At 55.2% G+C, this 25,449-nt stretch overlaps 1 protein-coding gene across 1 annotated transcript; it reads left to right on the top strand.

The window, feature by feature from the left end:
* Positions 1-283: 283 nt before the first annotated feature.
* LOC104672712 (ran GTPase-activating protein 1) lies at positions 284-24,642 on the top strand. The gene is made up of 13 exons (XM_030914520.1): positions 284-365; positions 4,169-4,348; positions 7,358-7,492; positions 12,036-12,194; positions 13,413-13,526; positions 13,945-14,044; positions 14,131-14,215; positions 15,717-15,903; positions 17,850-17,969; positions 19,487-19,589; positions 20,767-20,855; positions 21,134-21,255; positions 23,567-24,642. Exons 1-13 carry the CDS (start codon positions 324-326, stop codon positions 23,634-23,636), a joined length of 1,506 nt encoding a protein of 501 aa, XP_030770380.1. The 5' UTR covers positions 284-323; the 3' UTR covers positions 23,637-24,642.
* The last annotated feature ends 807 nt before the right edge of the window (positions 24,643-25,449 follow it).

The following is a 25,449-nucleotide window of genomic DNA, read 5'->3' as shown; positions in this document are numbered from 1 at the left end:
CAAAATGGAGAAATCCCGTCTCTACTAAAAATACAAAAGTTGCCAGGCATAGTGGCAGATGTCTGTAATCCCAGCTACGCTGGAAACTCAGGCAGGAGAATTACTTGAACCCGGGAGGCGGAGGTTGTGGTCAGCTGAGATCGCGCCACTGCACTCCAGCCTGGGCAACAAGAGCGAAACTCCATCTCAAAAAAAAAAAAAAGGAAGTCTTGCGACGTTCGGGTAATTCAAATCCACCAGGATGAGGCTTCACTGTAGGCCTCCAGGGGCCTCTCCCACTAACTCTTGTCTTCTTTCCGCCGCAGCGCTGCCACTGGAGTGACATGTTCACGGGGAGGCTGCGGACTGAGATCCCACCCGCCCTGGTAAGCAAACGAGCTGTTCTTCCCCTCCACACACAGGACCCTCTTTGGCAGTTCCCAGGGCTTTTCTCATACTTTATTCTTTCTGGAGCCTAAGATAAGCCCTGTGGGTGATTGAGCTGCTGGAATGGAAGCCTGGCAAACCCAGCATGTGCCCTGTGTTCTGACAGGAGGGGAGGGTGGGAGCACAGGGACTGACAGGGGAGGAACCCCAAGGGCGGGGACTTTCAGGGAGGTGAGAGAGCTGAGACCACACACTCTTGGGTCCTCCTGAGCTGCATGGTTTGGTTCACTGTTGGATTTCACCCCAATACGATGCCCCGCCTTTCCCAGCAACCCCTTCCTGCACCTCACAGTCCTGTGCCTTCATGACTTCTCAGCACACAGCCCATGTAGCCATCCCCATCTTTCTCTGGCTCCTCCCTTTGTCCACACCACACTCTGCTTGGGTTTGATGCTGTCATGGGTGGCTTCCCATTTCCTCATTCCCAGGGCTCAGACTGACTTACACTGAGTTCCCAGTCTCTGAGTGCGTGTGTGCGGGTGTGTGGAAGGAAATAGAAAGGGGCAACACAGAAAGGCTTGCCTGGCTGAGGGAAGAGAGCAGGGCTGGCTGTCTCTTCAGGTCGGCAGCCTCTCAGTGTGTCTTCCTGGCACAGGGCTGCACACGGCAGGCCCTGAGGGTGCAGATTTCTGGTCAGTGATGAGTACGTACAACCGATGTTACTGAGCCCCTCACCCTGGTTGTGCCCAGCCTCTTTTTATGTTTTATTTTAAAAAAAATTTTTTTTTTTTTGAGACGGAGTCTCGCTCTGTCACCCAGGCTGGAGTGCAGTGGCCAGATCTCAGCTCACTGCAAACTCCACCTCCCGGGTTCATGCCATTCTCCTGCCTCAGCCTCCCGAGTAGCTGGGACTACAGGCGCCCGCCACCTCACCCGGCTAGTTTTTTGTATTTTTTAGTAGAGACGGGGTTTCACTGTGTTAGCCAGGATGGTCTTGATCTCTTGACCTCGTGAACCGCCCGTCTCGGCCTCCCAAAGTGCTGGGATTACAGGCTTGAGCCACCGCGCCTGGCCCCTATTTTTAAAATTTTATTTTATTTTATTTTATTTTTGAGATGGAGTCTCACTGTCACCCAGGCTGGAGTGCAGTGGTGTGATCTCAGCTTACTGCAAGCTCCGCCTCCCAGGTTCACACCATTCTCCTGCCTCAGCCTCCCGAGTAGCTGGGACTACAGGCACCCGCCACCACGCCCAGCTAAGTTTTTGTATTTTTAGTAGAGACGGGGTTTCACCGTGTTAGCCAGGATGGTCTTGATCTCCTGACCTCGTGATCTACCTGCCTTGGCCTCCCAAAGCACTGGGATTACAGGCGTGAGCCACTGCACCCAGCCTTTATTTTTTTTTAAAGACAGGGTCTTGCTATGTCGCCCAGGCTGGTCTTGAACTCCTGGGCTCAAACATTCCTCCCACGTCAGCCTCCCAAGTAGCTGGGATTACAGGTGCGTGCCACTGCACCTGGCTTGTGAAGCTAGGATTTGGAATGTAGGTTAAGAAAATTCATTTCTGGGCCGGGCGCGGTGGCTCAAGCCTGTAATCCCAGCACTTTGGGAGGCCAAGACGGGCGGATCACGAGGTCAGGAGATCGAGACCATCCTGGCTAACATGGTGAAACCCCGTCTCTACTAAAAATACAAAAAAAAAAAGAAATTAGCCGGGCGAGGTGGCGGGCGCCTGTAGTCCCAGCTACTCGGGAGGCTGAGGCAGGAGAATGGTGTAAACCCGGGAGGCGGAGCTTGCAGTGAGCTGAGATCCGGCCAGTGCACTCCAGTCTGGGCGACAAAGCGAGACTCCGTCTCAAAAAAAAAAAAAAAAATTCATTTCTGGCTGGGTGTGGTGGCTCCTGCCTATAATCCCAGCACTTTGGGAGGCCGAGGTGGGCAGATCACTTGAGGTCAGGAGTTTGATACCAGCCTGGCCAACATGGCAAAACCCTGTCTTTACTAAAAATACAAAAATTAGCTGGGCGAGGCCGGGCGCGGTGGCTCAAGCCTGTAATCCCAGCACTTTGGGAGGCCGAGACGGGTGGATCACGAGGTCAGGAGATCGAGACCATCCTGGCTAACATGGTGAAACCCCGTCTCTACTAAAAAATACAAAAAACTAGCCGGGCGAGGTGGCGGGCGCCTGTAGTCCCAGCTACTCGGGAGGCTGAGGCAGGAGAATGGCGTAAACCCGGGAGGCGGAGCTTGCAGTGAGCTGAGATCCGGCCACTGCACTCCAGCCTGGGCGACAGAGCGAGACTCCGTCTCAAAAAAAAAAAAAAAAAAAAAAAAAAAAATTAGCTGGGCATGGTGGCACCTGCCTGTGTTCCCAGCTACTTGGGAGGCTGAGGCAGGAGAATTGCTTGAACCCAGAAGGTGGAGGTTGCAGTGAGCCAAGATCATGCCACTGTACTCCAACCTGGGTGACAGAGCAAGAGTACGTCTCAAAAAAAAAAAAAAAAAAAAAAAAAAAAGAGGTTCATTTCAGTGATTGTATATAGAAGAATTTCAAGTCAGGCCAGGTGCAGTGGCTCACAACTGTAATCCCAGCACTTTGGGAGGCTGAGTGGAGGCGGATCACCTGAGGTCAGGAGTTAAAGACCAGCCTGGCCAACATGCTGAAACCCTGTGTCTACAAAAGTACAAAAATTAGCGGGGCATAATGGCAGGTGTGTGTAATCCCAGCTACTCAGGATGCTGAGGCAGAAGAATCACTTGAACCTGGGAAGTGAAGGTTGCAGTGAGCTGAGATCATGCCATTACATTGCAGCCTGGGAGAGAGAGAGCAAGACTCCGTCTCAAAAAAAAAAAAACAATTTCAAGTTAGAAAAGATGGTGAAGAAAACTCTCTTTCTGCCCCATTTCTGCTCCAGTCTCTGGCAGAGCCTCCTCTCTGACCATTTCTCTCCTGGTGGGATGAGGGAGTGTAGCTCTCTCCAGCCCAGGAGGTTTCCAGGAGAGCTCCAGATCCTCCTGCCAAAGCTGATCCTGGCCGTGGCTTGGAGATGGCCACCTCCATCTGCCAGTCACCACCAGAAACCCTGGAGGCATTTGTGGTTCCTCCCTCCCTCCTCCTGCTTGTCCAGGGAACCACCAGCTTCTGCATGTCCCCTGCTCCGTGAACAGGCAGCTCCTCTCCTGCACTTGTCACACTGGCCGGCAGGTCCCCTCTCTGTTGCCAGTGTTGCTGCCCCACACTCCCGGGAGGGCACTCCAGCCCATCTTCCTATGCATCTGCTCTCTTCCAGTCCGGGGATGTTACTTCCGTATCCCTCAGCCACCTCAAAGCCTGGTGCTCTCAGGCTGAGGCGCACAGTTCTTGGCCTGGCATTCAAGGCTCTTGCCTGATCTGACCCCTCACTTCTCTTCCACCCAAAGCCCATGCTATGTTGTCTTCTCGAGTCTACCCACAGCTTGCCCCCAGGCTCACAGCCTGCTGCTTCATGCTTATGTCTCTCTGCTCCTGTTTTTTCAGCTGCTTGGAGTCTTTTCATGTTGACTAGCTGATTCTCATTCAGACTAAGCCCAAATGCCACCTCTTACAAGGAGCCTTCCCAGGCCACCCCATGCATACGCACACCCCACTCTCCAGCTGTTAGGAGCCCTTTGTAGAGTTTCCAGTCTTAAGAATGCCGAAATGGTTTGTGTCTGTGCTGGTTCTGCACCAGCCGGGGTGTCCTTGGAAGGCAGAGCTGGGCCCGGCACAGAAGCAGCACCTGCTGGGTGTCTGTGAAACTGACACGAGCTTCCTCTGTGCCCAGATCTCACTAGGGGAAGGACTCATCACAGCTGGGGCCCAGCTGGTGGAGCTGGACTTAAGTGACAATGCGTTTGGGCCCGACGGTGTGCAAGGCTTCGAGGCCCTGCTCAAGAGCTCAGCCTGCTTCACCCTGCATGAACTCAAGCTCAACAACTGTGGTATGGGCATCGGTGGCGGCAAGGTGGGTGTGGCAGCCCTCTCCCCACAGAGTCCCCTGGTCCATCCACATCCGTCTGATATATGTGCCCTGGCCCTTGGCCACCACCATCTGGGATAGTCAGCCGTTGTTTTCAAAAGAGAAAGGCCTCAAAGGCAGCAGCCTGTGGCCGAAGGGTAGAGGCATCCATGAGGGTGGGGTTGCCAAGCAACCATCCCAAGTTCTTGGGTTGGCTTGGCAACGCAGAGGGAGTGCCGCCGCATACCTGCTCCAGCCTGCTGGCTCTGCAAAACTCAGGGCTTGGGGCATCCCTACACTCACTGTACCCACAGAGCAGCTGGTAGAGCCTGGCACACAGGCGGAGGAGGGAGCCTGAAAAGAGGAGCATCCGCTCAGGGAGGCACTGTCACAGCTCACCTTTATTCCTGGACAGGGCCTTGCCCCCGGGGTGAGGGGGGGCATCCCCCAGGCAAGGTCAGTGTAGAGCTTCACGTTGGGCTGGTCAGTGTAGAGTGGAGCTTCTTTGCTTCCCAGAACCTGCATCGAGGGCAGCCTGCGTGTTACTCTCTTCCAATTCCATCCCAGTGCCTTTAGACCCAGGGTTGGAGAACGCTGAGTGCCAGGCTACAAACCCTGCACACACTTTCTAACCAAAGAGCGAAAAGGGCACTGGGAACTAACAGCAGTTGGGGACATCTTATTTGAATATGCAATACTTTAACTTTTCCTACCCACACTGAAAGGTGGGTGGTGCCATCCCCATTTTTCCACATGACTCAGCATAAGCTTAGAGAGGTGGGTGGAGTGGATCACGTAGCTAGTGCAGTGAGGCCCATGGAGCCCCAGGCTGAGGAGCTGGAGTGGCCTACCCTGCAGAGGGTGCCTGTGGCCCTCAGCCTGATGTGAGGGTGAGCAGGGGCAGGCTCTGTGCCTTAGCCCTCCCCCAAGTCCACTTGGGCAATAAGCTGTCCCTGTGTTAAGATATAAAAATGCGCCGGGCACGGTGGTGCAGTGGCTCATGCCTGTAATTCCAACACTTTGGGAGACCGAGGCGGGTGGATCACCTGAGGTCAGGAGTTCAAGACCAGCCTGGCCAACATGTTGAAACTCTACTAAAAATACAAAAATTAGCTGGGCGTGGTGCCAGGCACCTGTAGTCCCAGCTACTCAGGAGGCTGAGGCAGGAGAATTGCTTGACCCGGGAGGCGGAGGTTGCAGTGAGCTGAGATGGTACCACTGCACTCCAGCATAGGCAACAAGAGCGAAATTCCGTCTCAAAAAAAAAAAAAAAGATATAAAAATGTTTGCATCATCACAGAAAGCAGGTGCAGCCCAACCTAGAATGAGGGGGATATGCTGGGAGAGCCAGAGACTCTATTCTAGCAAAATGCTTCAGTTTTCCTTCCATTACTTCCCTTCTCCCGTCCAGCAGTGTCTGGAAACTGAGGCTAAGGGAGCTTTCCTACTAGCCAGGGGTTGTCTGTCCTGTCTTGTACTTGCAGTGGGATGAGTTGGGGAATGAGTTTTGAACCCCAGGGCCAGAGGGCCACCTAGGCAGACAGGCCCACCGTGGAGTTTGATTAATGGTTCTCTGTGCCTCGGACCACTAATTTGATTAGGTCTCTGGGTCTTGGCCTTGCCAACCTGTGCCTCTTGGGAGCTCAGACGCCGTAGTCTGGGTGTCTAACCAAAGCCTGCAGGTCCTTTGGAATCCCTTTGGAATCTTTTTCTTCTGGACAGTGTGTTTGGTGTGGTTTCTGCGCCATGCACCACGAGAATAAGAGGGCCCAGAGGAGTCGACGGGGGAAGAGGCGTGGCCCAGTGCTTGGGAACTCTCCATACCCAAGTTGGACTCCTGCGGGAGCTAAGGCCCTCACCATGTGGCCTCCAAGGAATGGGGGAGAATGGGGTGACCTAGCAGTCGGCTGCTGCTGCTGAGGAGCTTCCTCAGAGGCTGGTCTTTGGCAGAAGTTTGATGCCTCCACCCTGAGTGTGTACATGATCCACCGTCACCACCGTGGAGTCAGGCAGGTGCTGGCTCTTCTGTTCCTCAAGGACGGCTATGTGCAGTGTCATGCCAGGATTAGGCCAACCTACCCGCCACGTGTGGCTTTGCTAAATATTTACTGGATGACCTTGGCCGATTCACTCACCGCTCAGAGCCTCAGCTTCCTCATCTGTAAAGTGCGGCCAATCCTGCCTGCCTCCTCCCAGGCTAGTGTTGAGGTTGAAACGAGAAAATATACCGAGGGTGCCCAGGCCCTAGCAGGTGCTCTGCAAACGTCAGGTGTTTTGTAAATCTCACTTCTCTCTTGGTGCACTCGCTTATGATTCTTCTGTGTCGCATTTACCATGGGCTCTGATTCCCATCTGTCAGTCTCCGTTTTTCAGTGCTTTGCCTATTGGTGTAACCAGGGTAGAAGCTACTTCCTGGCACCACACCAGGGACAGGACAAGCTGGGTGTTAGGTTTTTACTGCCAACAGGCAAGCCCCTACTGTGCCTGGCCAGCTTAGGTACAGGCATGTATCAGACAGGTCCTTCTGGACCGTGGACTTGGCAGCTGGCTCCCTTGGACATTGTGGTGCGTGGAAGAGAAGCTGGAAGATTTGGGCTCTGGTGCAGAGTCCACCACTTGTTTATTGACCATAAGAAAGTTTCCGTTCCCTTTACCCTGAGTTTCTTCAGCTGGGAAACAGGAGTCATGATTTTCCCACCTAGCAGAGGGCCTTAGCCCTCCCCTGGACCTGGCTGAAAGTTCGTCCACTCCATGTGGTCTCTCCCTTTCCTCAGTCTCCGAAGTGAAGCTAAACCTCTCAGGCTGGTGTGACACAGCATTAGATGTAAAAACCTTTTGTAAACTGAAGTGCTGGGCACATGGAAGGTGTGACTGTTGTGCTGTTAGCAGTCCTGTATCCCCCGGCCTGCACCGGTGGGTGGCGTGTGATGTTGAAGAGCAGTTCAGTGGCAGTGGCCGCCCCACTGGGAGAAGGGGCTCCTGCCCATGGCCTGGGCCCTTTGCCTTTCCCCACAGATCCTGGCTGCAGCTCTGACTGAGTGTCACCGGAAATCCAGTGCCCAAGGCAAGCCTCTGGCCCTGAAGGTCTTCGTGGCTGGCAGAAACCGTCTGGAGAACGATGGCGCCACTGCCTTGGCAGAAGCTTTTAGGGTGAGTGGTTTCTGTCCATCCTGCCCCCATGACCCTGAGGTGCACTTGGTGTAGTAGGCTGACAGTCCTGGATGCGAATCCCTGGCTGGCACTCAGCCGAGAGATCTGGGGCGTCACGTGCCCCCTCCAAGCCTGTTAGCCCATCTGAAAATGGGCCAGGATTCCTGTCATGCATTTCTGGAAACGTGTGTGACTGCTCCCTCAGGTAAGCCAGCAGCAGCCCCCTGCGGGACTTCAGGCCAGGCAGGCCACTCTGACCAAGGAGTGTCATCTGCCAGGCTCAGAAGTGGTGAAATGAGATGGCGGGAGCACTGACAGTAGCCTGGCCCAGCCCCTGGTGTGGGGCACAGAGGAGGAACATAGCAGACTTCCCAAGACAGGAAGACAGTCAAGGGCATCCACAGGGCTCAGGGGCCAGATGAGGTGCTCTCAGGGGACCTTGTCCCTGCTCTTCTTCCACTCTCCTCTCCCCATCCTCCCAGGACATTGCTGAGTCCCCGACTGCAAGTGCCAGCAGAAGGCCACATTTGCCCCTAACAGGACTGAAAACTTTGAAGTCTATCTCCCTCTTCTCTTTTTTGTTTTTTTGGTTTTTTTTTTTTGAGGCAGTCTCATTCTGTCACCTACGCTGGAGTGCAGTGGCACGATCTTGGCTCACTGCAGTCTCCGCCGCCCAGGTTCAAGCAGTTCTGCCTTAGCCTCCCGAGTAGCTGGAATTACAGGCACCCACCACCACACCCGGCTAATTTTTGTTTTTTGTTTTGTTTTGTTTTTTGTTTTGAGACTGAGTCTCGCTCTGTCGCCCAGGCTGGAGTGCAGTGGCCGGATCTCAGCTCACTGCAAGCTCCGCCTCCCGGGTTTACGCCATTCTCCTGCCTCAGCCTCCCGAGTAGCTGGGACTACAGGCGCCCGCCACCTCACCCGGCTAGTTTTTTGTATTTTTTTAGTAGAGACGGGGTTTCACCATGTTAGCCAGGATGGTCTCGATCTCCTGACCTCGTGATCCGCCCGCCTCGGCCTCCCAAAGTGCTGGGATTACAGGCTTGAGCCACCGCGCCCGGCCATAATTTTTGTATTTTTATTAGAGACAGGGTTTTACCATGTTGGCCAGGTGGTCTTGAACTCCTGACCTCAAGTGATCTGCCCACCTGGGTCTCCCAAAGTGCTGGGATTACAGGCGTGAGCCATCACGCCCAGCCCCTCTTGTCTTCATTTAAACGTTTTCTTCAGCAAACAGTATCCTAGGAGCATTGCTTATACTGGCCAGAATGGCACCCACTGTCCTGCCTGCCCACAGAGCCTGCCTGTAGACACCCCTTGCCTGCTTCGGTGCCAAGTGAACACCATAGAGATCTGCCTTGTGTCTCCCGCACCCCTGGCTGCAGGGGAGCCCCCGCTGCCTCCTCAAGCTGGAGGGGGGCCTTGCTGCCATCCTTGGACCCCTCCCTGCCCTCAGCCTACTGTCCTCAGTGCACTAGGAGTAGGGGGTGTGCGTGGTTGTGCTGAGCCTTCATAGGTGTCCTCTGGTGGGCTTCGAATGGAGGTTCTTAATCCCCTCCAGTCTGTGGATAGAATTCAGGGGTCTGTGAACATGGACGAGGAAAAAACAACATCATTATTTATCCCTAACATAGCTAAAGTATGTAGTGTGACTTTTGATCATGAATGTAGACAATAAACCTCACAGCATTAGAAAGGCCTGTGAATAACCCACATAACAAGCACATGTAGCCCCTGAACCAAACAAAAAACTTACTGAGACAGGGTCTCAGTCTGTGGTCAGGCTGGAGTGCACCAGTAGCAATCTCGGCCCACTGCAGTTTCAGCTTCCCAGGCTCAAATGATCCTCCCACCTCAGTCTTCTGATTAGCTGGGACTACAAGTGCACACCACCATGTTAATTTTTGTGTTTACTTAGTAGAGATGGAGTTTCACCACGTTAACCAGGCTGGTCTCAAACTCCTGACCTCAGGTAATCCACCCGTCTTGGCCTCCTAAAGTGCTGGGATTATAGACATAAGCCACTGTGCCCAGCCTAAAATTTTTTAAAAAATAAAGGACGGGTGCAGTGGCTCATGACTGTAATCCCAGCACTGTGGGAGGCCAGATCATGAGGTCAGGAGATCGACATCATTCTGGCTAACACGGTGAAACTTTGTCTCTACTAAAAATACAAACAAATTAGCTGGGCGTGGTGGCAGGTGCCTGTAGTCCCAGCTACTTGGGAGGCTGAGGCAGGAGAATGGTGTGAACCTGGGAGGCAGAGGTTGCAGTGAGCCAAGATCTCACCACTGCACTCCAGCCTGGGCGACTGAGCGTGACTGTCTCATAAATAAATAAATAGAAAATCTTGTGACTTTATCCCCAGTGGAAATCACAGATATTTCATGTGAAGTTATAATTATTACTGATATATAGAAATATTTCTCACTACATCAAAATTACAGTAATAGCGAACCCACCCCTAGATCTTATTTAGTGCATTAACAAGAAGTTTGTGGCTGGATGCGGTGGCTCACGCCTGTAATCCCACCACTTTGGGAGGCTGAGGCAGGTGGATCACGAGGTCAGGAGATCAAGACCATCCTGGTTAACACTGTGAAACCCCATCTCTACTAAAAATACAAAAACAAAAAACTAGCTGGGCGAGGTGGCGGGCGCCTGTAGTCCCAGCTACTTGGGAGGCTAAGGCTGGAGAATGGCGTAAACCCGGGAGGCGGAGCTTTCAGTGAGCCGAGATCGCGCCACTGCACTCCAGCCTGGGCGACAGAGCGAGACTCCATCTCAAAAAAGAAGAAGTTTGTATATCACTACAGCACGTGTTTGGAGTTTTTTCCTAAATGTTTTGATAACTGTTCTGAGTTGATTTCCTTTGTAATTCTGTATAATTTATCTTAAAATTTAAAAAAACATTTTTTGCGGCGGTGACCCAGGGGCTTCACCAGACAGCCTGAAGGGTTCATGGCACAGAAAACAGTAAGAAGGCCTGACCTGGAGTGTGCCTCAGTTGGCCTTCCTGTATTTATTTGTGGACCACCTGCTACCCCCATCGCCCCATGCTTCACTGAGCACCCGAGGACAGCGGAAGGCTCCTTGGCACAGTTATGCCAGGCCTACCCTCAGTCCTGGGTCACAGTGGAGACTGGGACATGGCCCTCTCCTCCAAAGCTCAGGGGCTGATGGGGTGCAGATGGAATATAGGCTTTGAATGTAGGCAGGGTGAGAACCACCGTGATAGAGGAGGGACCAGGTGCTCCGGGAGCACAGAGGAAGAGCACTGGACCCTGGCTGGGGGAATCAGGAAGCCTTCCTGGGAGAGGAGGTGACCAAAACAAGAGCCCTAGAACTCATAGCAGTTAGCCTGTCAAGAAAGTGCTGACTGGCCGGGTGTGGTGGCTCACGCCTGTAATCCCAGCACTTTGAGAGGCCGAGGACGCTGGATCACTGGAGGTCAGGAGTTCAAGACCAGCCTGGCCAACATGGTGAAACCCCATCTCTACTAAACATACAAAATTAGATGTGGTGGTGTGTGCCTGTAATCCCAGCTACTCAGGAGGCTGAGGCAGGAGAATCACTTAAACTCAGGAGGCAGAGGTTGCAGTGAGCCAAGATCATGCCACTGCACTCCAGCCTGGGCGACAGAATGAGACTCCATCTCAAAAAAAGAAAAAAAATAAAAATAAAATAAGTAGATAGAGTGTTCCAGGCAGAGAGAGTGGGTATCAAAATGCCAGGCTGTGATAGGGCTGCGTGGCCCAGGGAAGACCCCTCATCCCCAGAGAAGGACATGCCATGTCGAAGGGGTTATGTTGTGTAGGTGGGTGGGGTAGGAGGGCCCCAAGAAAGAAAGGTCACATGGAGCTGTGTCATCCAGAGAAGGGCCGTGAGTGACTGCCCACCACAGCCAGGGTCCCCTCTGTGCAGAAGATACCAGACTGAGAACAAGAAATCAACTTACCAGGCTGGGCGCGGTGGCTCAAGCCTGTAATCCCAGCACTTTGGGAGGCCAAGGCGGGCGGATCATGGGGTCAGGAGATCGAGACCATCCTGGCTAACACGGTGAAACCCCGTCTCTACTAAAAAATACAAAAAACTAGCCGGGCGAGGTGGCGGGCACCTGTAGTCCCAGCTACTCGGGAGGCTGAGGCAGGAGAATGGCGTAAACCTGGGAGGCGGAGCTTGCAGTGAACTGAGATCTGGCCACTGCACTCCAGCCTGGGCAGCAGAGTGAGACTCCGTCTCAGAAAAAAAAAAAAAAAGAAATCAACCTACTCGATCTAGAGCTCTGTGACCCTGGGCAAGTCACTTTGCCTCTTTGATCCCTAGTCTTTTCTCTGGTGGAGATCCTATCCCAGGCAGTAGGACTCCCTCAGGAGGTTGTGGAAAGGGTCAGATGTAGCCATGCCCCAGAGTCCCACAGACGAGCCCCTGCCCTGTGCTGGCGGCAGCCCATTCCTGTGCCTGCTGTGTGGAATTGCTCTCCTGCCTGCTGGATGTCATCTGGCACTCGGGGCCCCCTCCACTCTCTGCCTGCTCCTCACAGGTCATCGGGACCCTGGAGGAAGTCCACATGCCACAGAATGGGATCAACCACCCAGGTGTCACTGCCCTGGCCCAGGCTTTCGCTGTCAACCCCCTGCTGCGGGTCATCAACCTGAACGACAACACCTTCACCGAGAAGGGCGCCGTGGCCATGGCCGAGGTGAGGCGAGTGTGGCAGAGCCACTTGCGACCCGCAAGACAGAAGCTGGCTGCTGTGTTTCCAGGGAAGCCGGGGCTCCATTTAGCAGGGACTGCTCTATCCCCTGCCTGCCCCCTGGGTGTGTGCCCCATGGGTCCAGCTCTTTGAACATGTCCTGGACAGGGTTTCAGGTCACAAGGTAACCCGCGCCCTCCTCGGGCAGCTCCGATCCTTCATGCCACCTTCTGAGCTGCCTCTGCGGCCCCCAGCGGCTGGCGCTGGTTTGGTTCTCAGGCTGCAGAGGACCAGGCTACTCCCCACATCTGTTTTCCTGGTTGATTTGTTCAGCAGCTGCTGTTTGTTTTATTTATTACCACTTTTTGAGACAGAGTCTTACTGTTGCCCGGGCTGGTCTTGAACTTCTGGGCTCAAGTGATCCTCCCATCTCAACCTGAGTAGCTGGGATTACAGGTGCATGCCACTGTGCCTGGCCCAGCAGCTTTTTTTGAACTCCCCATATAGTGCTTGGCTTTGTACCAAGTGCAGGCCACACAGGGTTGAGCCAAAGACTCTGCCTTCAGGGAGACCCTAGCTCAAGGAGGGAAGGAAGCTGCCCGGTGGTAACAGTGCCGGGCTTTGAACGCAGTGGCTTGTTGGCTGCCAGGGCCCTGTGGCCCCACAGAAGGCTAGTTCGGCTGCCTGTGTGTTAGCAGAGATGTGTGCAGGTGTTGGGGAACACGCCAGAAGGAAGTTCAAATCAGACTTAGGGCAGGCTTCCTGGAAGAGATCACATTTTGGCTAAATTGTATAGGACAGTGGTCTTTTTTTTTTTTTTTTTTTTTGAAATGGAGTCTCGGTCTGTCGCCCAGGCTGGAGTGCAATGGTGTGATCTAGGCCACCGTGCCTGGCATAGGACAAGTGATCTTTCTCTGGAGAGAGGGTGGGGGATGGGTGTTTCAGGCAGAGGGATCAGCTTATGTGTAGAAGGCCCAGAGACTCGGGCAGGAGCCTTGCTTGGTTGGTCTCAGGAAGAGTTCTGGCAATAACGTGGGGAGTAGGGTGGAGGAGGTTTGGCCAGGGACCCAGAGGCCTACAAGAAGACAGCAAAGCTAGTGACTTGCAGAGGAGGACAGTGTGTGGTGGCTGGTGTGGGATGTGACCGTGTGGGGCCCCCGGGGCTTGCTGAGGGCTGGGGTGTGGCCTGCACCCTCACTCTGGACCCTTACTTCCACCTCGCAGACCTTGAAGACCTTGCGGCAGGTGGAGGTGATCAATTTTGGGGACTGCCTGGTGCGCTCCAAGGGTGCCGTTGCCATTGCAGATGCCATCCGTGGCGGCCTGCCCAAGCTAAAGGTGCCAGCCTGGACGCCTGACGTCCTCACTCTGGGGTCTGTGGGTGGTGGGGTGGCTGGGGGCACAGGGGTCTGGTCTGAAGGCAGGCAGGCCTGCATCCATATCCCAGCGCCCCCACTTCGGGCTCTGTGATGCTGTGTGAGCCTCCACACCCCTCTGAGCCATGGTTTCTTCATTTCTAAAGTGGGAGGCAGGGGTTGGTGCACGTCACTGTCGTACAGTAAACACACTCAGTGTGTGACTCATCGTTGGTTGCAGGGCATTATTTTTGTTGTTGCTGTTATTCTTCCTGCCCACTTTGCCCAGTCCTGAGGACAGAGCCTGCCATATTCTCACTTGGGGAAACTGAGGCTTAGAGTAGAACCTGGTGTCCTGGCCTGGGTTTCTGCCTGCCTCCAACCCTTCCTCTTATTTTCAGGAGCTGAACTTGTCATTCTGTGAAATCAAGAGGGACGCTGCCCTGGCTGTTGCCGAGGCCATGGCAGACAAAACTGAGCTGGAGAAGCTGGACCTGAACGGTAGTCAGATGGGGGAGGCCTCTGCACAGGTCTGCTAGGCTGGCCCTGGCACCCCGGGCTGACTGCTCTTCCCTCCCCTTGAGCAGGCAACACCCTGGGAGAAGAAGGCTGTGAACAGCTTCAGGAGGTGCTGGAGGGCTTCAACATGGCCAAGGTGCTGGCGTCCCTCAGGTAGGCGGCCCCAGAGGTCGGGGTCAGGCCATTCCTTTCTTTCTTTTTCTTGAGACGGAGTCTTGCTCTGTTGCCCAGGCTGAAGTACAGTGGTGCTATCTCAGCTCACTGCAGCTTCCACCTCCTGGGTTCAAGCGATTCTCCTGCCTCGGCCTTCCAAGTAGCTGGGATTACAGGCACCCACCACCACACCTGGCCCCTTTATTTGTTTCTACTTGTATTTATTCAGAAATGTTGGTTGCGGCCGGGCGCGGTGGCTCAAGCCTGTAATCCCAGCACTTTGGGAGGCCGAGACGGGCGGATCACGAGGTCAGGAGATCGAGACCATCCTGGCTAACACTGTGAAACCCCGTCTCTACTAAAAAAATACAAAAAACTAGCCGGGCGAGGTGGCGGGCGCCTGTAGTCCCAGCTACTCGGGAGGCTGAGGCAGGAGAATGGTGTAAACCCGGGAGGCGGAGCTTGCAGTGAGCTGAGATCCGGCCACTGCACTCCAGCCCGGGCGACAGAGCAAGACTCCGTCTCCAAAAAAAAAAAAGAAGTGTTGGTTGCACTCCTGTTATGTACCAGGTCATACACTAGGCATCAGGGCTGTAAGGGTGGGACAGTCAGGTTTCTGTCTCGTGTCAGGGGAGACAGAATGAGTTGTCCATTCAGCAGAGGATCTCGTCCGGGCTGAGCGGGGCCACCCTGTAGAGCGGTGGAGTTGGGGAGGCCTCTGAAGGGGTGAGGCCAGATCCCATCCTGATGTGGTGGGGCCTGGGGAGTGATGGGGGTGGGAGGTGGGGGTAACCAGAAGGGGCTACACTCAGGATTGTTCTTAAGATGCTGACTCTAGAAAGGAAGAGACTGTGGGGCCTGGGGAGTCTACCTGGAGGTGAAGGTGGGTGACCGGGGAGTGGCCATCTTCTGGATCCAAGTCCGGTTGGGCCATCAGCACCTGGCTCCTTGTACTCCTCTCATCTCCAAGTCAGCCTCATTCATGCGTCAGATACTCAGTCGTGTCTCCTCGGTGCTAGGCCCTGAGCTGAGGCTGGGAACTGGGGACTCCGAGGTGGGCTGAACCTCACAGGTCCCACAGTCCCTCGGAAATGGACCAGTCTTCCTGTGGGGCAAGGACACCCCTACTCTTCTTCCTCCCCCACACCTGTAGCTTCCTGAGGTCATGTGGATATGGGCGCCCCCTGCCCTGGCATCTCAACCTGGGCAGTGTTCCTGCCAAGCCCTGGGCTCTGGGTGTGACAAAGCTGTCTTCGTTTTCTGTCTCCCCATGAAACCTGGGGCTCCTTGAGGACAGGAACAAGATGTGATTCTTTTTTGTGTCCACAGCCTGGATTTCTCTGTTGATCCACCTACCCCTGCCCTGGGAGCAGATGCTCCCACCCCACCAGGCTCTCTCCCGCCTGGCTGAGCTGAGGTCTCTGGGCTCATGGAGCCAGGCCTTGGAGCCAACCTGGGCTGCTGGGTAGAGAGGATCTGCTTCAGCCAGCTCTTTCTGCAGTGATGACGAGGACGAGGAGGAGGAGGAGGAAGGAGAAGAGGAAGAAGAGGAAGCCGAAGAAGAGGAGGAGGAGGAAGAGGAGGATGAGGAAGAAGAAGAGGAGGAGGAAGAGGAGGAGCCTCAGCAGGGAGGGCAGGGAGAGAAGTCAGCCACGCCCTCACAGAAGATTCTGGACCCTAACACTGGGGTGAGTTTCTATCATTTGCCACAATCAGAGCCCTGGTCCTGAGAACGTGAAATCCTGAGGTGCTTTCACAATGGGGTAGGGGGTGTCTCCTTAAGCACAGTAGCCACAAACATTTTTTTTTTTTTTTGATTGCATGATATTGAGTAAAAAAAAGAAAATGGTTCAGTGTAATGATAGTTACTTATATTTCTTTCTTTTTTCTTTTTTTCTTTTTTTTTTTTGAGACGGAGTCTCACTCTTGTCACCCAGGCTGGAGTGCAGTGGTGTGATCTCGGCTCACTGCAACCTCTGCCTCCTGGGTTCTAGCGATTCTCATGCCTCAGCCTCCCAAATAGCTGGGGTTACAGGTGCTTGCCGCCATGTCTGGCTAATTTTTTTTTTTTTTTTTTTTTTTTGAGACGGAGTCTCCCTCTGTCGCCCAGGCTGGAGTGCAGTGGCCGGATCTCAGCTCACTGCAAGCTCCGCCTCCCGGGTTTACGCCATTCTCCTGCCTCAGCCTCCCGAGTAGCTGGGACTACAGGCGCCCGCCACCTCGCCCGGCTAGTTTTTTGTATTTTTTTGTAGAGACGGGGTTTCACCGGGTTAGCCAGGATGGTCTCGATCTCCTAACCTCGTGATCCGCCCGTCTCGGCCTCCCAAAGTGCTGGGATTACAGGCTTGAGCCACTGCGCCCGGCCTATTTTTTTTTTTTTTTTTGAGACAGAGTCTCACTCTGTCGCCCAGGCTGGAGTGCAGTGGCGCGATCTCGGCTCACTGCAAGCTCCGCCTCCCGGGTTCACACCATTCTCCTGCCTCAGCCTCCCAAGTAGCTGGGACTACAGGCGCCCGCCACCATGCCCAGCTAATTTTTTATATTTTTAGTAGAGATGGGGTTTCACCATGTTAGCCAGGATGGTCTTGATCTGACCTCGTGATCCGCCCGCCTCGGCCTCCCAAAGTGCTGGGATTACACGTGAGCCACTGCACCCGGCCTCATCTGGCTAATTTTTGTATCTTTAATAGAGCCAGGGTTTTCCTGTGTTGGCTAGGCTGGTCTTTGTTTTACTCCTGACCTCAGGTGATCCACCCGCCTCAACCTCCCAAAGTGCTGGGATTACAGGTGTTGAGCCACAGCACCTGGCCATAATTACCTATATTTCTATTTATCCCAATATAAATGTCTATTTATAAGTAGCAGTGCTGCTGCATTATGTATAAGATATGCATAAGGATTTCTGAAAGAATAAACAAATAAGCATAAATAGAAATTCTAATTTTTTTTTTTCTCACCCACCAGAAGATTGTCTTGGTGACCCTTAGGAACTGCTCCCCCATTCCTGAGATGGTGGCTGGGCTGTGACCTGGCTTGGGCACTTGGTGTCTGGCCTGGGGCTGGTGGCATCAGGGCTGCCACACCTCCAGTTCGTTCATTTGCATTCCCTGTCAGGTTCCTAAGTAAAGCTCCTGGAGAACTTGGCTTTGGACAAGGACTCCCCACACTTACGCTTAATTGGGCTGCTTCTCTGGTTTACGGAAGCAATTAAACAAATGGCTAAGTGCGCCTCAATTCAGGTTTTTCTCTGGGCACCTCTGGTGCTAGCAGGGCTTACCCAGGCTGTAGGACTGGAATTCTGCGGGGACCCACTTTAGCCCCCATGTGCCTCTATAGTCATTTCTGGGGCACTGCGTGTCATGACGAGGATCCACTTGGTCGTATTTTTGAGTCCCAGGGAGGTGGCTTCCCCCTGACCCCAAAGGCTCCTGGACCAAGAGCCATCCAGAGCCAGCATCTCTAGGTGATGTTGATAGATGGGAAATGCGGCTGAGTGGGAGGAAGAATTCTAGACTTTGAGCCTAGATGGGCTGGAGTGAAGGGTGGATATGCTGGGTGTAGGGATGGGCACAGCTGGGTGTGGGGGAGTCTGGGGTCCGGAATTCTCCAGAGCCTCTGTGCCTCCACTTCCCAGGAGCCAGCTCCCGTGCTGTCCTCCCCACCTCCTGCAGACGTCTCCACCTTCCTGGCTTTTCCCTCTCCAGAGAAACTGCTGCGCCTGGGGCCCAAGAGCTCCATGCTGATAGCCCAGCAGGTAATAACCACACCTTGACCCCCACCCTGTACTTGCCATGGCTTCTGGAGCTGTTAGAGAAAAGGGACGAACAGCTCAGGAACCTGGGGGTGCGACACTGTCAGCTGGGGGCAGGGAGGCTTGGCCTGCCACTGTTATAACACACACAAATGTCCAGGGTATTTATAAGCCTCCAGGGGTTGCAAATGTTCCCTCCTCACTTGGCCTACAGAAAGTGCAGCCCGGCAGTTCCCATGCTGACTGGAGTTAGGGAATTTGCTCAAGACTCTTGCATGTGCCCACCCCCTCCTTGGCTTCTCTCTGCATGTTCTGTCAGCCCAGCTGCTTGGAGAACAACTCTGTTGCCCGGGGCCCCTTTGGGAGTGACGTGCCTATTGCAGGATGGGTGAGAACAACCCTATTGCCCAGGGCCCCTCTGGGAGTGGCGTGCCTGTTGCAGGATGGCACCCTCACTCCAGCCTAACTTGTTGGCTGGCTCATTCATTCATTCAGAGGTGATCTTTGGGGCATCCATTTTCTGTCAGGTACTGTATTTGGGCATGATTTTATTTAACCCTCTTGACAACTTGAAATGTAGACTTTGCTGCCCTTATTTTACAGATAAGAAAGCAGAGGCTCGGAGGTTATAGAGAAATAAAATGGGCGCACTCTCAGAGTTGGCTTCACATTTCGGCCAATTGCTTTGTTAGGTTTTGCCTGTATTCTTTGTTTCTTTTAACATGATAAATAAGATGATGTAAGCCTTTTTGTGGCCTGTCACTTTGGTTTAACACCATTCATCACTTTCTTGTGCCCGTTAAACTCTTCTCATGATTTTTATTCCAATGCATGGATGTAGCACTTAAAAGCCAGGCACTATTTCTGGATGTTTTTTCCACTTTTCCCTGTTGTCAGTGAGGTTGAGGTAAACTTCTCTGCATGTGAATATCGTCTGCATCCTAGATTGTTTCTTCAAGTTCGATTACAAGATGGGGACCACTGGGTCCCTGAAATGATCTTTTTTCGTGTGTGAGACACTGTTTTGCTTTGTCACTCTGGCTGGAGTGCAGTGGTGCAATCATGGCTCAGTGCAACCTCAACCTCCTGAGCTCAAGAAGTCCTCCTGCCTCAGCCTCCCAAGTAGCTGAGACTGTAGGCACACACCACCACCCTTGGCTAGTTTTTTTCCTTTTTGTTGACATGGGGTCTTACTATGTTGCCCAGGCTGGTCTCAAACTTTTGGCCTCAAGCCATTCTCCCACCCAAAGTGCTGGGGTTACAGGCATGAGCCACTGCACCTGGCTGGGATGATTTTTCATCCTTGTTCATTCACTCATTCATTCCCTCTCTATGCTGCATATTTGCTTGCTGCAGGCCAAGTCCAAGCCAGATTCTGAAGGGACAGCATGGGGTAAGGCAGGACCTGTCCTTGCCTGCCAGGGGCCTGTGTACTGCCCACGCCTCTCCTAGCTAGTGGCAGAGCCCAGGGACATCTCCACCATGTGCCACAGGCCAACCATTGTCTCTTATGTCCTCAGACTGACACGTCTGACCCCGAGAAGGTGGTCTCTGCCTTCCTAAAGGTGTCATCTGTGTTCAAGGACGAAGCTGCTGTGAGGACGGCAGTGCAGGATGCAGTAGGTAATGTGGGCTGGGTGAGGCCGGGGTGCCCGCTGGCCCTTGATGCTCGTGAGGCCCTGGTGCCCTTTGTGGTCGCCGTCACTCATCAGCCCCAGTGCTGTCATGGGAACTGCTCTTTGGGACCCTGTGCTGCTCCTCCATCAGGGTCCTGCCATGGTCCTGCCGTGGAGCCAGCTGGGTGCTCGTCTCCCTGTTTCTCACCACTGAGAAACTGAGGCCTTTCTCAAATCCACACAGCCATATAGAGTTAGAACCCAGAGCCCACTCTAGGAAGGCCAGATAGTCACACCCGCAAGCCCGATGGACGCAGGTCTGTCGGGAGGAAGGATGCTGAGAACTGAGCCCTTGTCCGCACCTCAGAGCCTCTGTGCACATGTCCGTTCTACCTGGAGCTTCCCTGCACAGAGGACACTTTTCCCTGTAACATTATGGGGCCTTCTCGGAGCACCAGCCCACGTCCCTCCTGCCCTGTGGCAACCCTCTCCGCACCCTGTCTGTTTCCTCCATTCCAGCACCTGTCACCTTCCACCCTGTCTCCATGTGCTTGACTGAGGCAGAGGGGAGGAAGGGCCCTGAGGCAAGGGGTGCGGCTCCTGGAAAGGATAGAAAGGAGTGGAAGGACATGTGTGGTGCCTCTTCCTGGCCTCTACTGGAGGTGGCGTTAAAGTGGGGAGGGCAGCTCAGTGGGAAGTGAGGCTTGGAAGGAGGTGGGGGGGCCAGACACAAGCCTGCTCCCTGAGGGCCTGCCTGGGGGCATTTGTGGGAACAAGTTGCCCTAGTTCTGTTTCCCAGGAAGCCTAGCACAGTCCCTGCACATCCCCTCACCCTACCAAAATAACCTGAATCCTCCCCCAGTGGTGGCCTGCCTCAGGAACTCTCCACTCCCACGGTGTGAGGGGGGCACAGTGGGTGTCATCCCCACACCCATTTTACACCGGAGGCCAGGATGGGGAAGGGCCAGAGTGTCACAGCTGGTAGATGGACTGAGCCCATCCCCTGATGCCAGCTGCCCCTCCCTCTGGTTCCTATGTCTCTGCCATCCCTCTTGTGTTCACCTCTTCGTCAGGGCAAGGAGGCAGGCGAGCCTGTGTTTGCGTGGTGTGGGGGGAGCCCTGGGTGCCTTGGCCCAGCGCTCGGCCATAGCCAGCAGCCTGCCCCTGCTGCTTCTGCCCTACAGATGCCCTGATGAAGAAGGCTTTCAGCTCCTCGTCCTTCAACTCCAGCGCCTTCCTCACCAGGCTCCTTGCACACATGGGTCTACTCAAGGTGAGGCCGGAAGGAGCAGCAGGCCCGGGAGGGAGGTGGGCGGGGTCTGCACAGAAGCTGCCCCAGCCATGCCTGCCAGCCTCCCTCACCTCGAGTCCTGAGCCGTCTCACCCGCTGGGCCCTGAGGCCTGAGTCCACCCCAGCAGCCTCGGTCTTCATGGTGAGGTTCCGGCTGGACTCAGTTGTGAGCGCTGCCCGCAGAGTCTGGATGGTGGAGTCCAGGGGCCACCCAGGTGACCTTGAAGCTCACCCTGCGTTTTGCTGTGTTCCCCTCACAGAGTGAAGATAAGGTCAAGGCCATTGCCAACCTGTACGGCCCCCTGATGGCACTGAACCACATGGTGCAGCAGGACTATTTCCCCAAGGCCCTTGCCCCCCTGCTGCTGGCATTCATCACCAAGTGAGTGTGGCCTTGGTGTCCTTCTGCCGGTGCCTGTCCTCTCAGGCTTCTCTGGCCAGGTCCAAAGGCCTCCAGTCCCAGGAGGTCCAGCCCAGCCAGCCTGCTGGCCCTGCTCAGGTGCACGAGAGGCCCTCATGCCTCCTGGGATCTCAGCATCGGTGTTGGAGTCTCACTACCCTTGGGAGGCCCGCTCCCCTCTGCCCAGCTGAGGATAGTGGGGCTCAGGGACAGTGAGAGAGGAGACATGTAACGCCCCCATTTTGCCGATGAGGGAAGGAGCACCGGGTTGGTTAAAGAGTTTCCCTTGGTCCCACACTAGGAAGAGGCTGGGCCAGTGTCCAGACCCATGTCTGTGAGCGAGGTGCTATGCGTGATGACATCTCTGGAGGTGCTTTTTGTCCATGCTCACAGTAGTGCAGGCCAAAGGGGCCGGGTCACACTAGGCTCTGCAGCCCCAGGCCCTCTCCTGGGGACACACATTGACCCGGGAGCCGCCAAAATGCCCAGCAATGTAGGAACCTTGGCCTTGTTCTGGAGGGTCCTGGGGAGTCCTGGGGCGTTGATGGGGTGATGGGCACAGTCAAGTAACAGAGCCAAGGCCCCACCAGGGAGGGGGCGGGAGGCTTGCCCCGTGCACCCTCACGGGGCCCTGTGTGGCCCCTGGCCAACCTATGGCTTTCATCAGGCCTCAGTCTCCCCATTTGCCCAACTGGAGGGTTAGGTGAGATTGTCTCCAAGCGCCCTGACCAGCCACATTTCCAGTCAGTCGGCGCCATCCGGGGGAAGTGGGGCAGGTAGAGGAGCAAGAAAGTCCCTTTGCTGGGGGATCCCAGAGCCCACCAGCCGAGGCAGGATGCTTGGTGCATGTGGGGAGGCGGGGCTGGTGGAGTGTGAGCAGCCCTGACCACCGCAGCGTCTGGAGTGTCTGTCTGCACGGCGCTGTCTCCTTAGCCAGGCCTTACCTTCTGGCCGCATGCCCCCCACCCAGACCACTCCTTGGGCTGCAGCTGGACTGGCCTTGGTGAATGATAGATCTCATTGTCCCCCTCCTCTGCCAGGGGCCAGGTCAAGCCTCACTTTGAATCTTGTGGTGGCCACAGCCTCACCCTCACCCCACCCCACTCCACCCCAGCACAGTGTGCGCCCCCGAACCCCTTTCCACAGCAGTGCCATTGCTGCGGTGCCGAGCTTTGTCCATGCTGTCCAGAGCTTGTTTGGCCAGTGGCCCCAGCCCCTGCCTGCACCTGCACCCGAGTCCTTTGTGTCCTTCCTACTCCCTGGTCAGAGTGGTTCCCTCTGCATCTCTGGCAGCCCCTGTGCTATCCTAAGTTTGGGCATGAGCCCCTCGGCCTTGTTAGAGCAGAATGCCTTTTCCCAGCTTGTTGCCCAGCCTCCAGCACAGGCCTCAGTCTCCCCCAGGTCGTGTCCGAGGTGACGGATTAACTATGTAGTAACATGCACAGCCCCTCTTCCCTCAGCTCCCAGCCAAATTGTCTGGGATCCCAGGCCTGGCACAGATCCTGGCCTGTTCATCGGCTACAGGCCAGAGGTGTTGTCAGGCCTGGTCCTGGCTGCGTCCCACACGTGCCCAGTCCCCCAGAGTCTTGCCTCAGTTTCTTTCTTTGCAGTGAAACTAATGATATTGAGGGCAACAATGGGGAGCTCAGGCACAGTGGCTCCTATCTGTAATCCCAGCACTTTGGGAGGCTGAGGCAAGATCACTTGAGCCCAGGAGTTCAAGGCCAGCCTCGGCAACATTGGGAAACCCCGTCTCTACAAAAAATACAAAATTAGCCGGGTATGGTGGTGTGTATCTGTGGTCCCAGCTACTTGGGAGGCTGAGGCAGGAGGATCACCTGAGCCTGGGAAGTCGAGGATGCAGGGAGCCATGATTCCAGGACTGTACTCCAGCCTGGGCAACAAAGAGAGACCCTGTCTCAAGAAAAAAACCACCAAAAAACAATGGCTAGCCATTTACTTATGACCCAGATTGGACTCCAGTGGGCCAGTCATGTGAGGCCACTGGCAGCCAGTGAGGATTCCCTGGCCTATGTCTGCTGGAAGGGCCCTTGAAGAGCCTGGCTGAGGTGGGGCTGTGTTGTGGCCAGCTCTGGGCTGTGTGGTCTTGGGTGCCTGCCTCTCACCCCTCCTACCCCCACCCACAACGTGCAGAAGGCAGGGGCTAATGTCTCCCTTGCTGAGTCATTGTGCAAATTAACAAAAATGAGTCTGGTACTAAAATGGCCCCCACACTTGGAAAACGGGGGCCAAGAGGCATCCATCCCACCTGCTGACCCTTCTTTCCCCGCAGGCCCAACAGCGCCTTGGAATCCTGCTCCTTTGCCCGCCACAGTCTGCTGCAGACACTGTACAAGGTCTAGATTCAAAGCCTCTCCCATCCCTTGGCCTGGACCAGTAAGCTGGGGAGGGACTCGGAGGAACTGAGGCACAACCCACACCGTTGCCTTGGACAGGACTCTGGCCAGAAGCAGGGCGGGTCTGTGTCCCGTGTGTCCTGTCAGTCCCCTGAGTATGTGTGTAGGTGTGGTGCGCATGCAGGTCTGTGCCTCCTGTCGGGATTTGGGTTTGAACGCCTCTCTGCTGGCCTGGCTCTGCTCTGTTGTGGGGAGTTGGCACCCAGGGTAAAGGGCTGTGAGCTGCTCCGCCATTAAACTCACCTTCACCTGACGGCGCTCTGCTGATCTCCGCCTGGGCCCTGATGGCTGTCCCCACCCACCTGCCTTCCAGCCCGGCTCCCTGGCGGAGCCAGAGCCCGAGGAGTTGTCCGCGTGCTGTCCTTCCCCTCTGTGTTGTGACTGGGCTGTTTCCTGCCCTGCCAGGGGCTGCTTCTTGTCACCAAGCCCTGGTCCTGCAGCAGCTATCCTCCCCACCATCCATGCCACTGTGCTGAGCGCTCAGCCTGAAGAGCAGAGAATGCCATGGGTGGGACTGTGGGGGTGGCATCGTGGGGCTGTTGGCACAGGGCAACCCTGGGCCCTATGCCGTGTGGACAGGCAGACACCAGATTGTCCAGGAGCAGGAGCTGCTGGAACTGCGCTGGCCCCGGACCTAGTGGACCCTCTCCTGGCTGCTGAGATGTTGTCTGTGACTGGCCTGGGGGCCAAGCTGGAGGGGGTGTGTTGACAACCCAAAGCTGTTGTCCAGTCTGGGGAGGGAGGGGCAGGGTCCCCAATGTCCGAGCCGTATCTGGACGCTGCTCTTAAAGAACCTCCTGGGGCAGGGGAGCAGTGGGGTCTGGACTGGGCAGATGCTGTACAATCTCCCTACGCGCCCGTGACTGCCCCATGCTTTCCCCTTTGTGTTCTGTGTGTGTCTGGGCTGTGCCCGGGGGCTTCACAAATAAAGTCATGTGTACAGCTTCAGAGACTCAAATTCTGACCTAAAGCGGGATAGTCTCGGGGGCTGTCATACGTAGAGTCCCACCGCGGCAGAGCACACGGCCCCACGGCAGTCTGTGAGGGCAGTCAGCCCTGCGAAGGGCCCGGCCTCGGCCTCAGGCCACCACCTGGGCAGTGGCAGTCCTGAATGAGGACCCATTTTCCTGCCTGGCCACACCTCACCCAGCGCCCTGCCTTTGGGCTGCAGCTCTCTTGGCTCCTGCGTTGCTCCTTCACTATGGCAGCCACCTCCCTTGGGGTCCTTTGCTCCACTGCCACATATGTGAGGGCAGCCCAGCCAACCTTCCTTACCTCCTGCCCTATGCCATATGTGTGCTTGGGGAGCCCATGTCCCCCACAAATGGCCTCCAAGAAGAAGTCCCTCGGCCAGGCGTGATGGCCCATGCCTGTAATCCTAGCACTTTGGGAGGCTGAGGAGGGTGGATCACGAGGTCAGGAGATTGAGACCATCCTGGCTAACGTGGTGAAACCCCGTCTCTACAAAGAAATACAACAAAAATTAGCTGGGCGTGGTGGCGGGCGCCTGTAGTTCCAGCTACTTGGGAGGCTGAGGCAGGAGAATAGTGTAAACGTGGGAGGCGGAGCTTAGAGTGAGCTGAGATTGCGCCACTGCACTCCACCCTGGGCGACAGAGCAAGACTCCGTCTCAAAAAAAAGGAAGTCCCTCCGGGGTTTCTTAGGGGGCAATATTTTCTCATTGGCAGTCGACCACATAGGTGACCAGGTGGCAGAGGGTAGTGCCGGCCCTGCCCCCGTCCTCTGTGTGAGTTGATAC

Source organism: Rhinopithecus roxellana, chromosome 13 (genome assembly GCF_007565055.1).
Source record: "Rhinopithecus roxellana isolate Shanxi Qingling chromosome 13, ASM756505v1, whole genome shotgun sequence".
Taxonomy (NCBI): domain Eukaryota; kingdom Metazoa; phylum Chordata; class Mammalia; order Primates; family Cercopithecidae; genus Rhinopithecus; species Rhinopithecus roxellana.
Note: the sequence above shows the minus strand (reverse complement) of the source record. Positions and strands in the feature narration are given on the sequence as shown.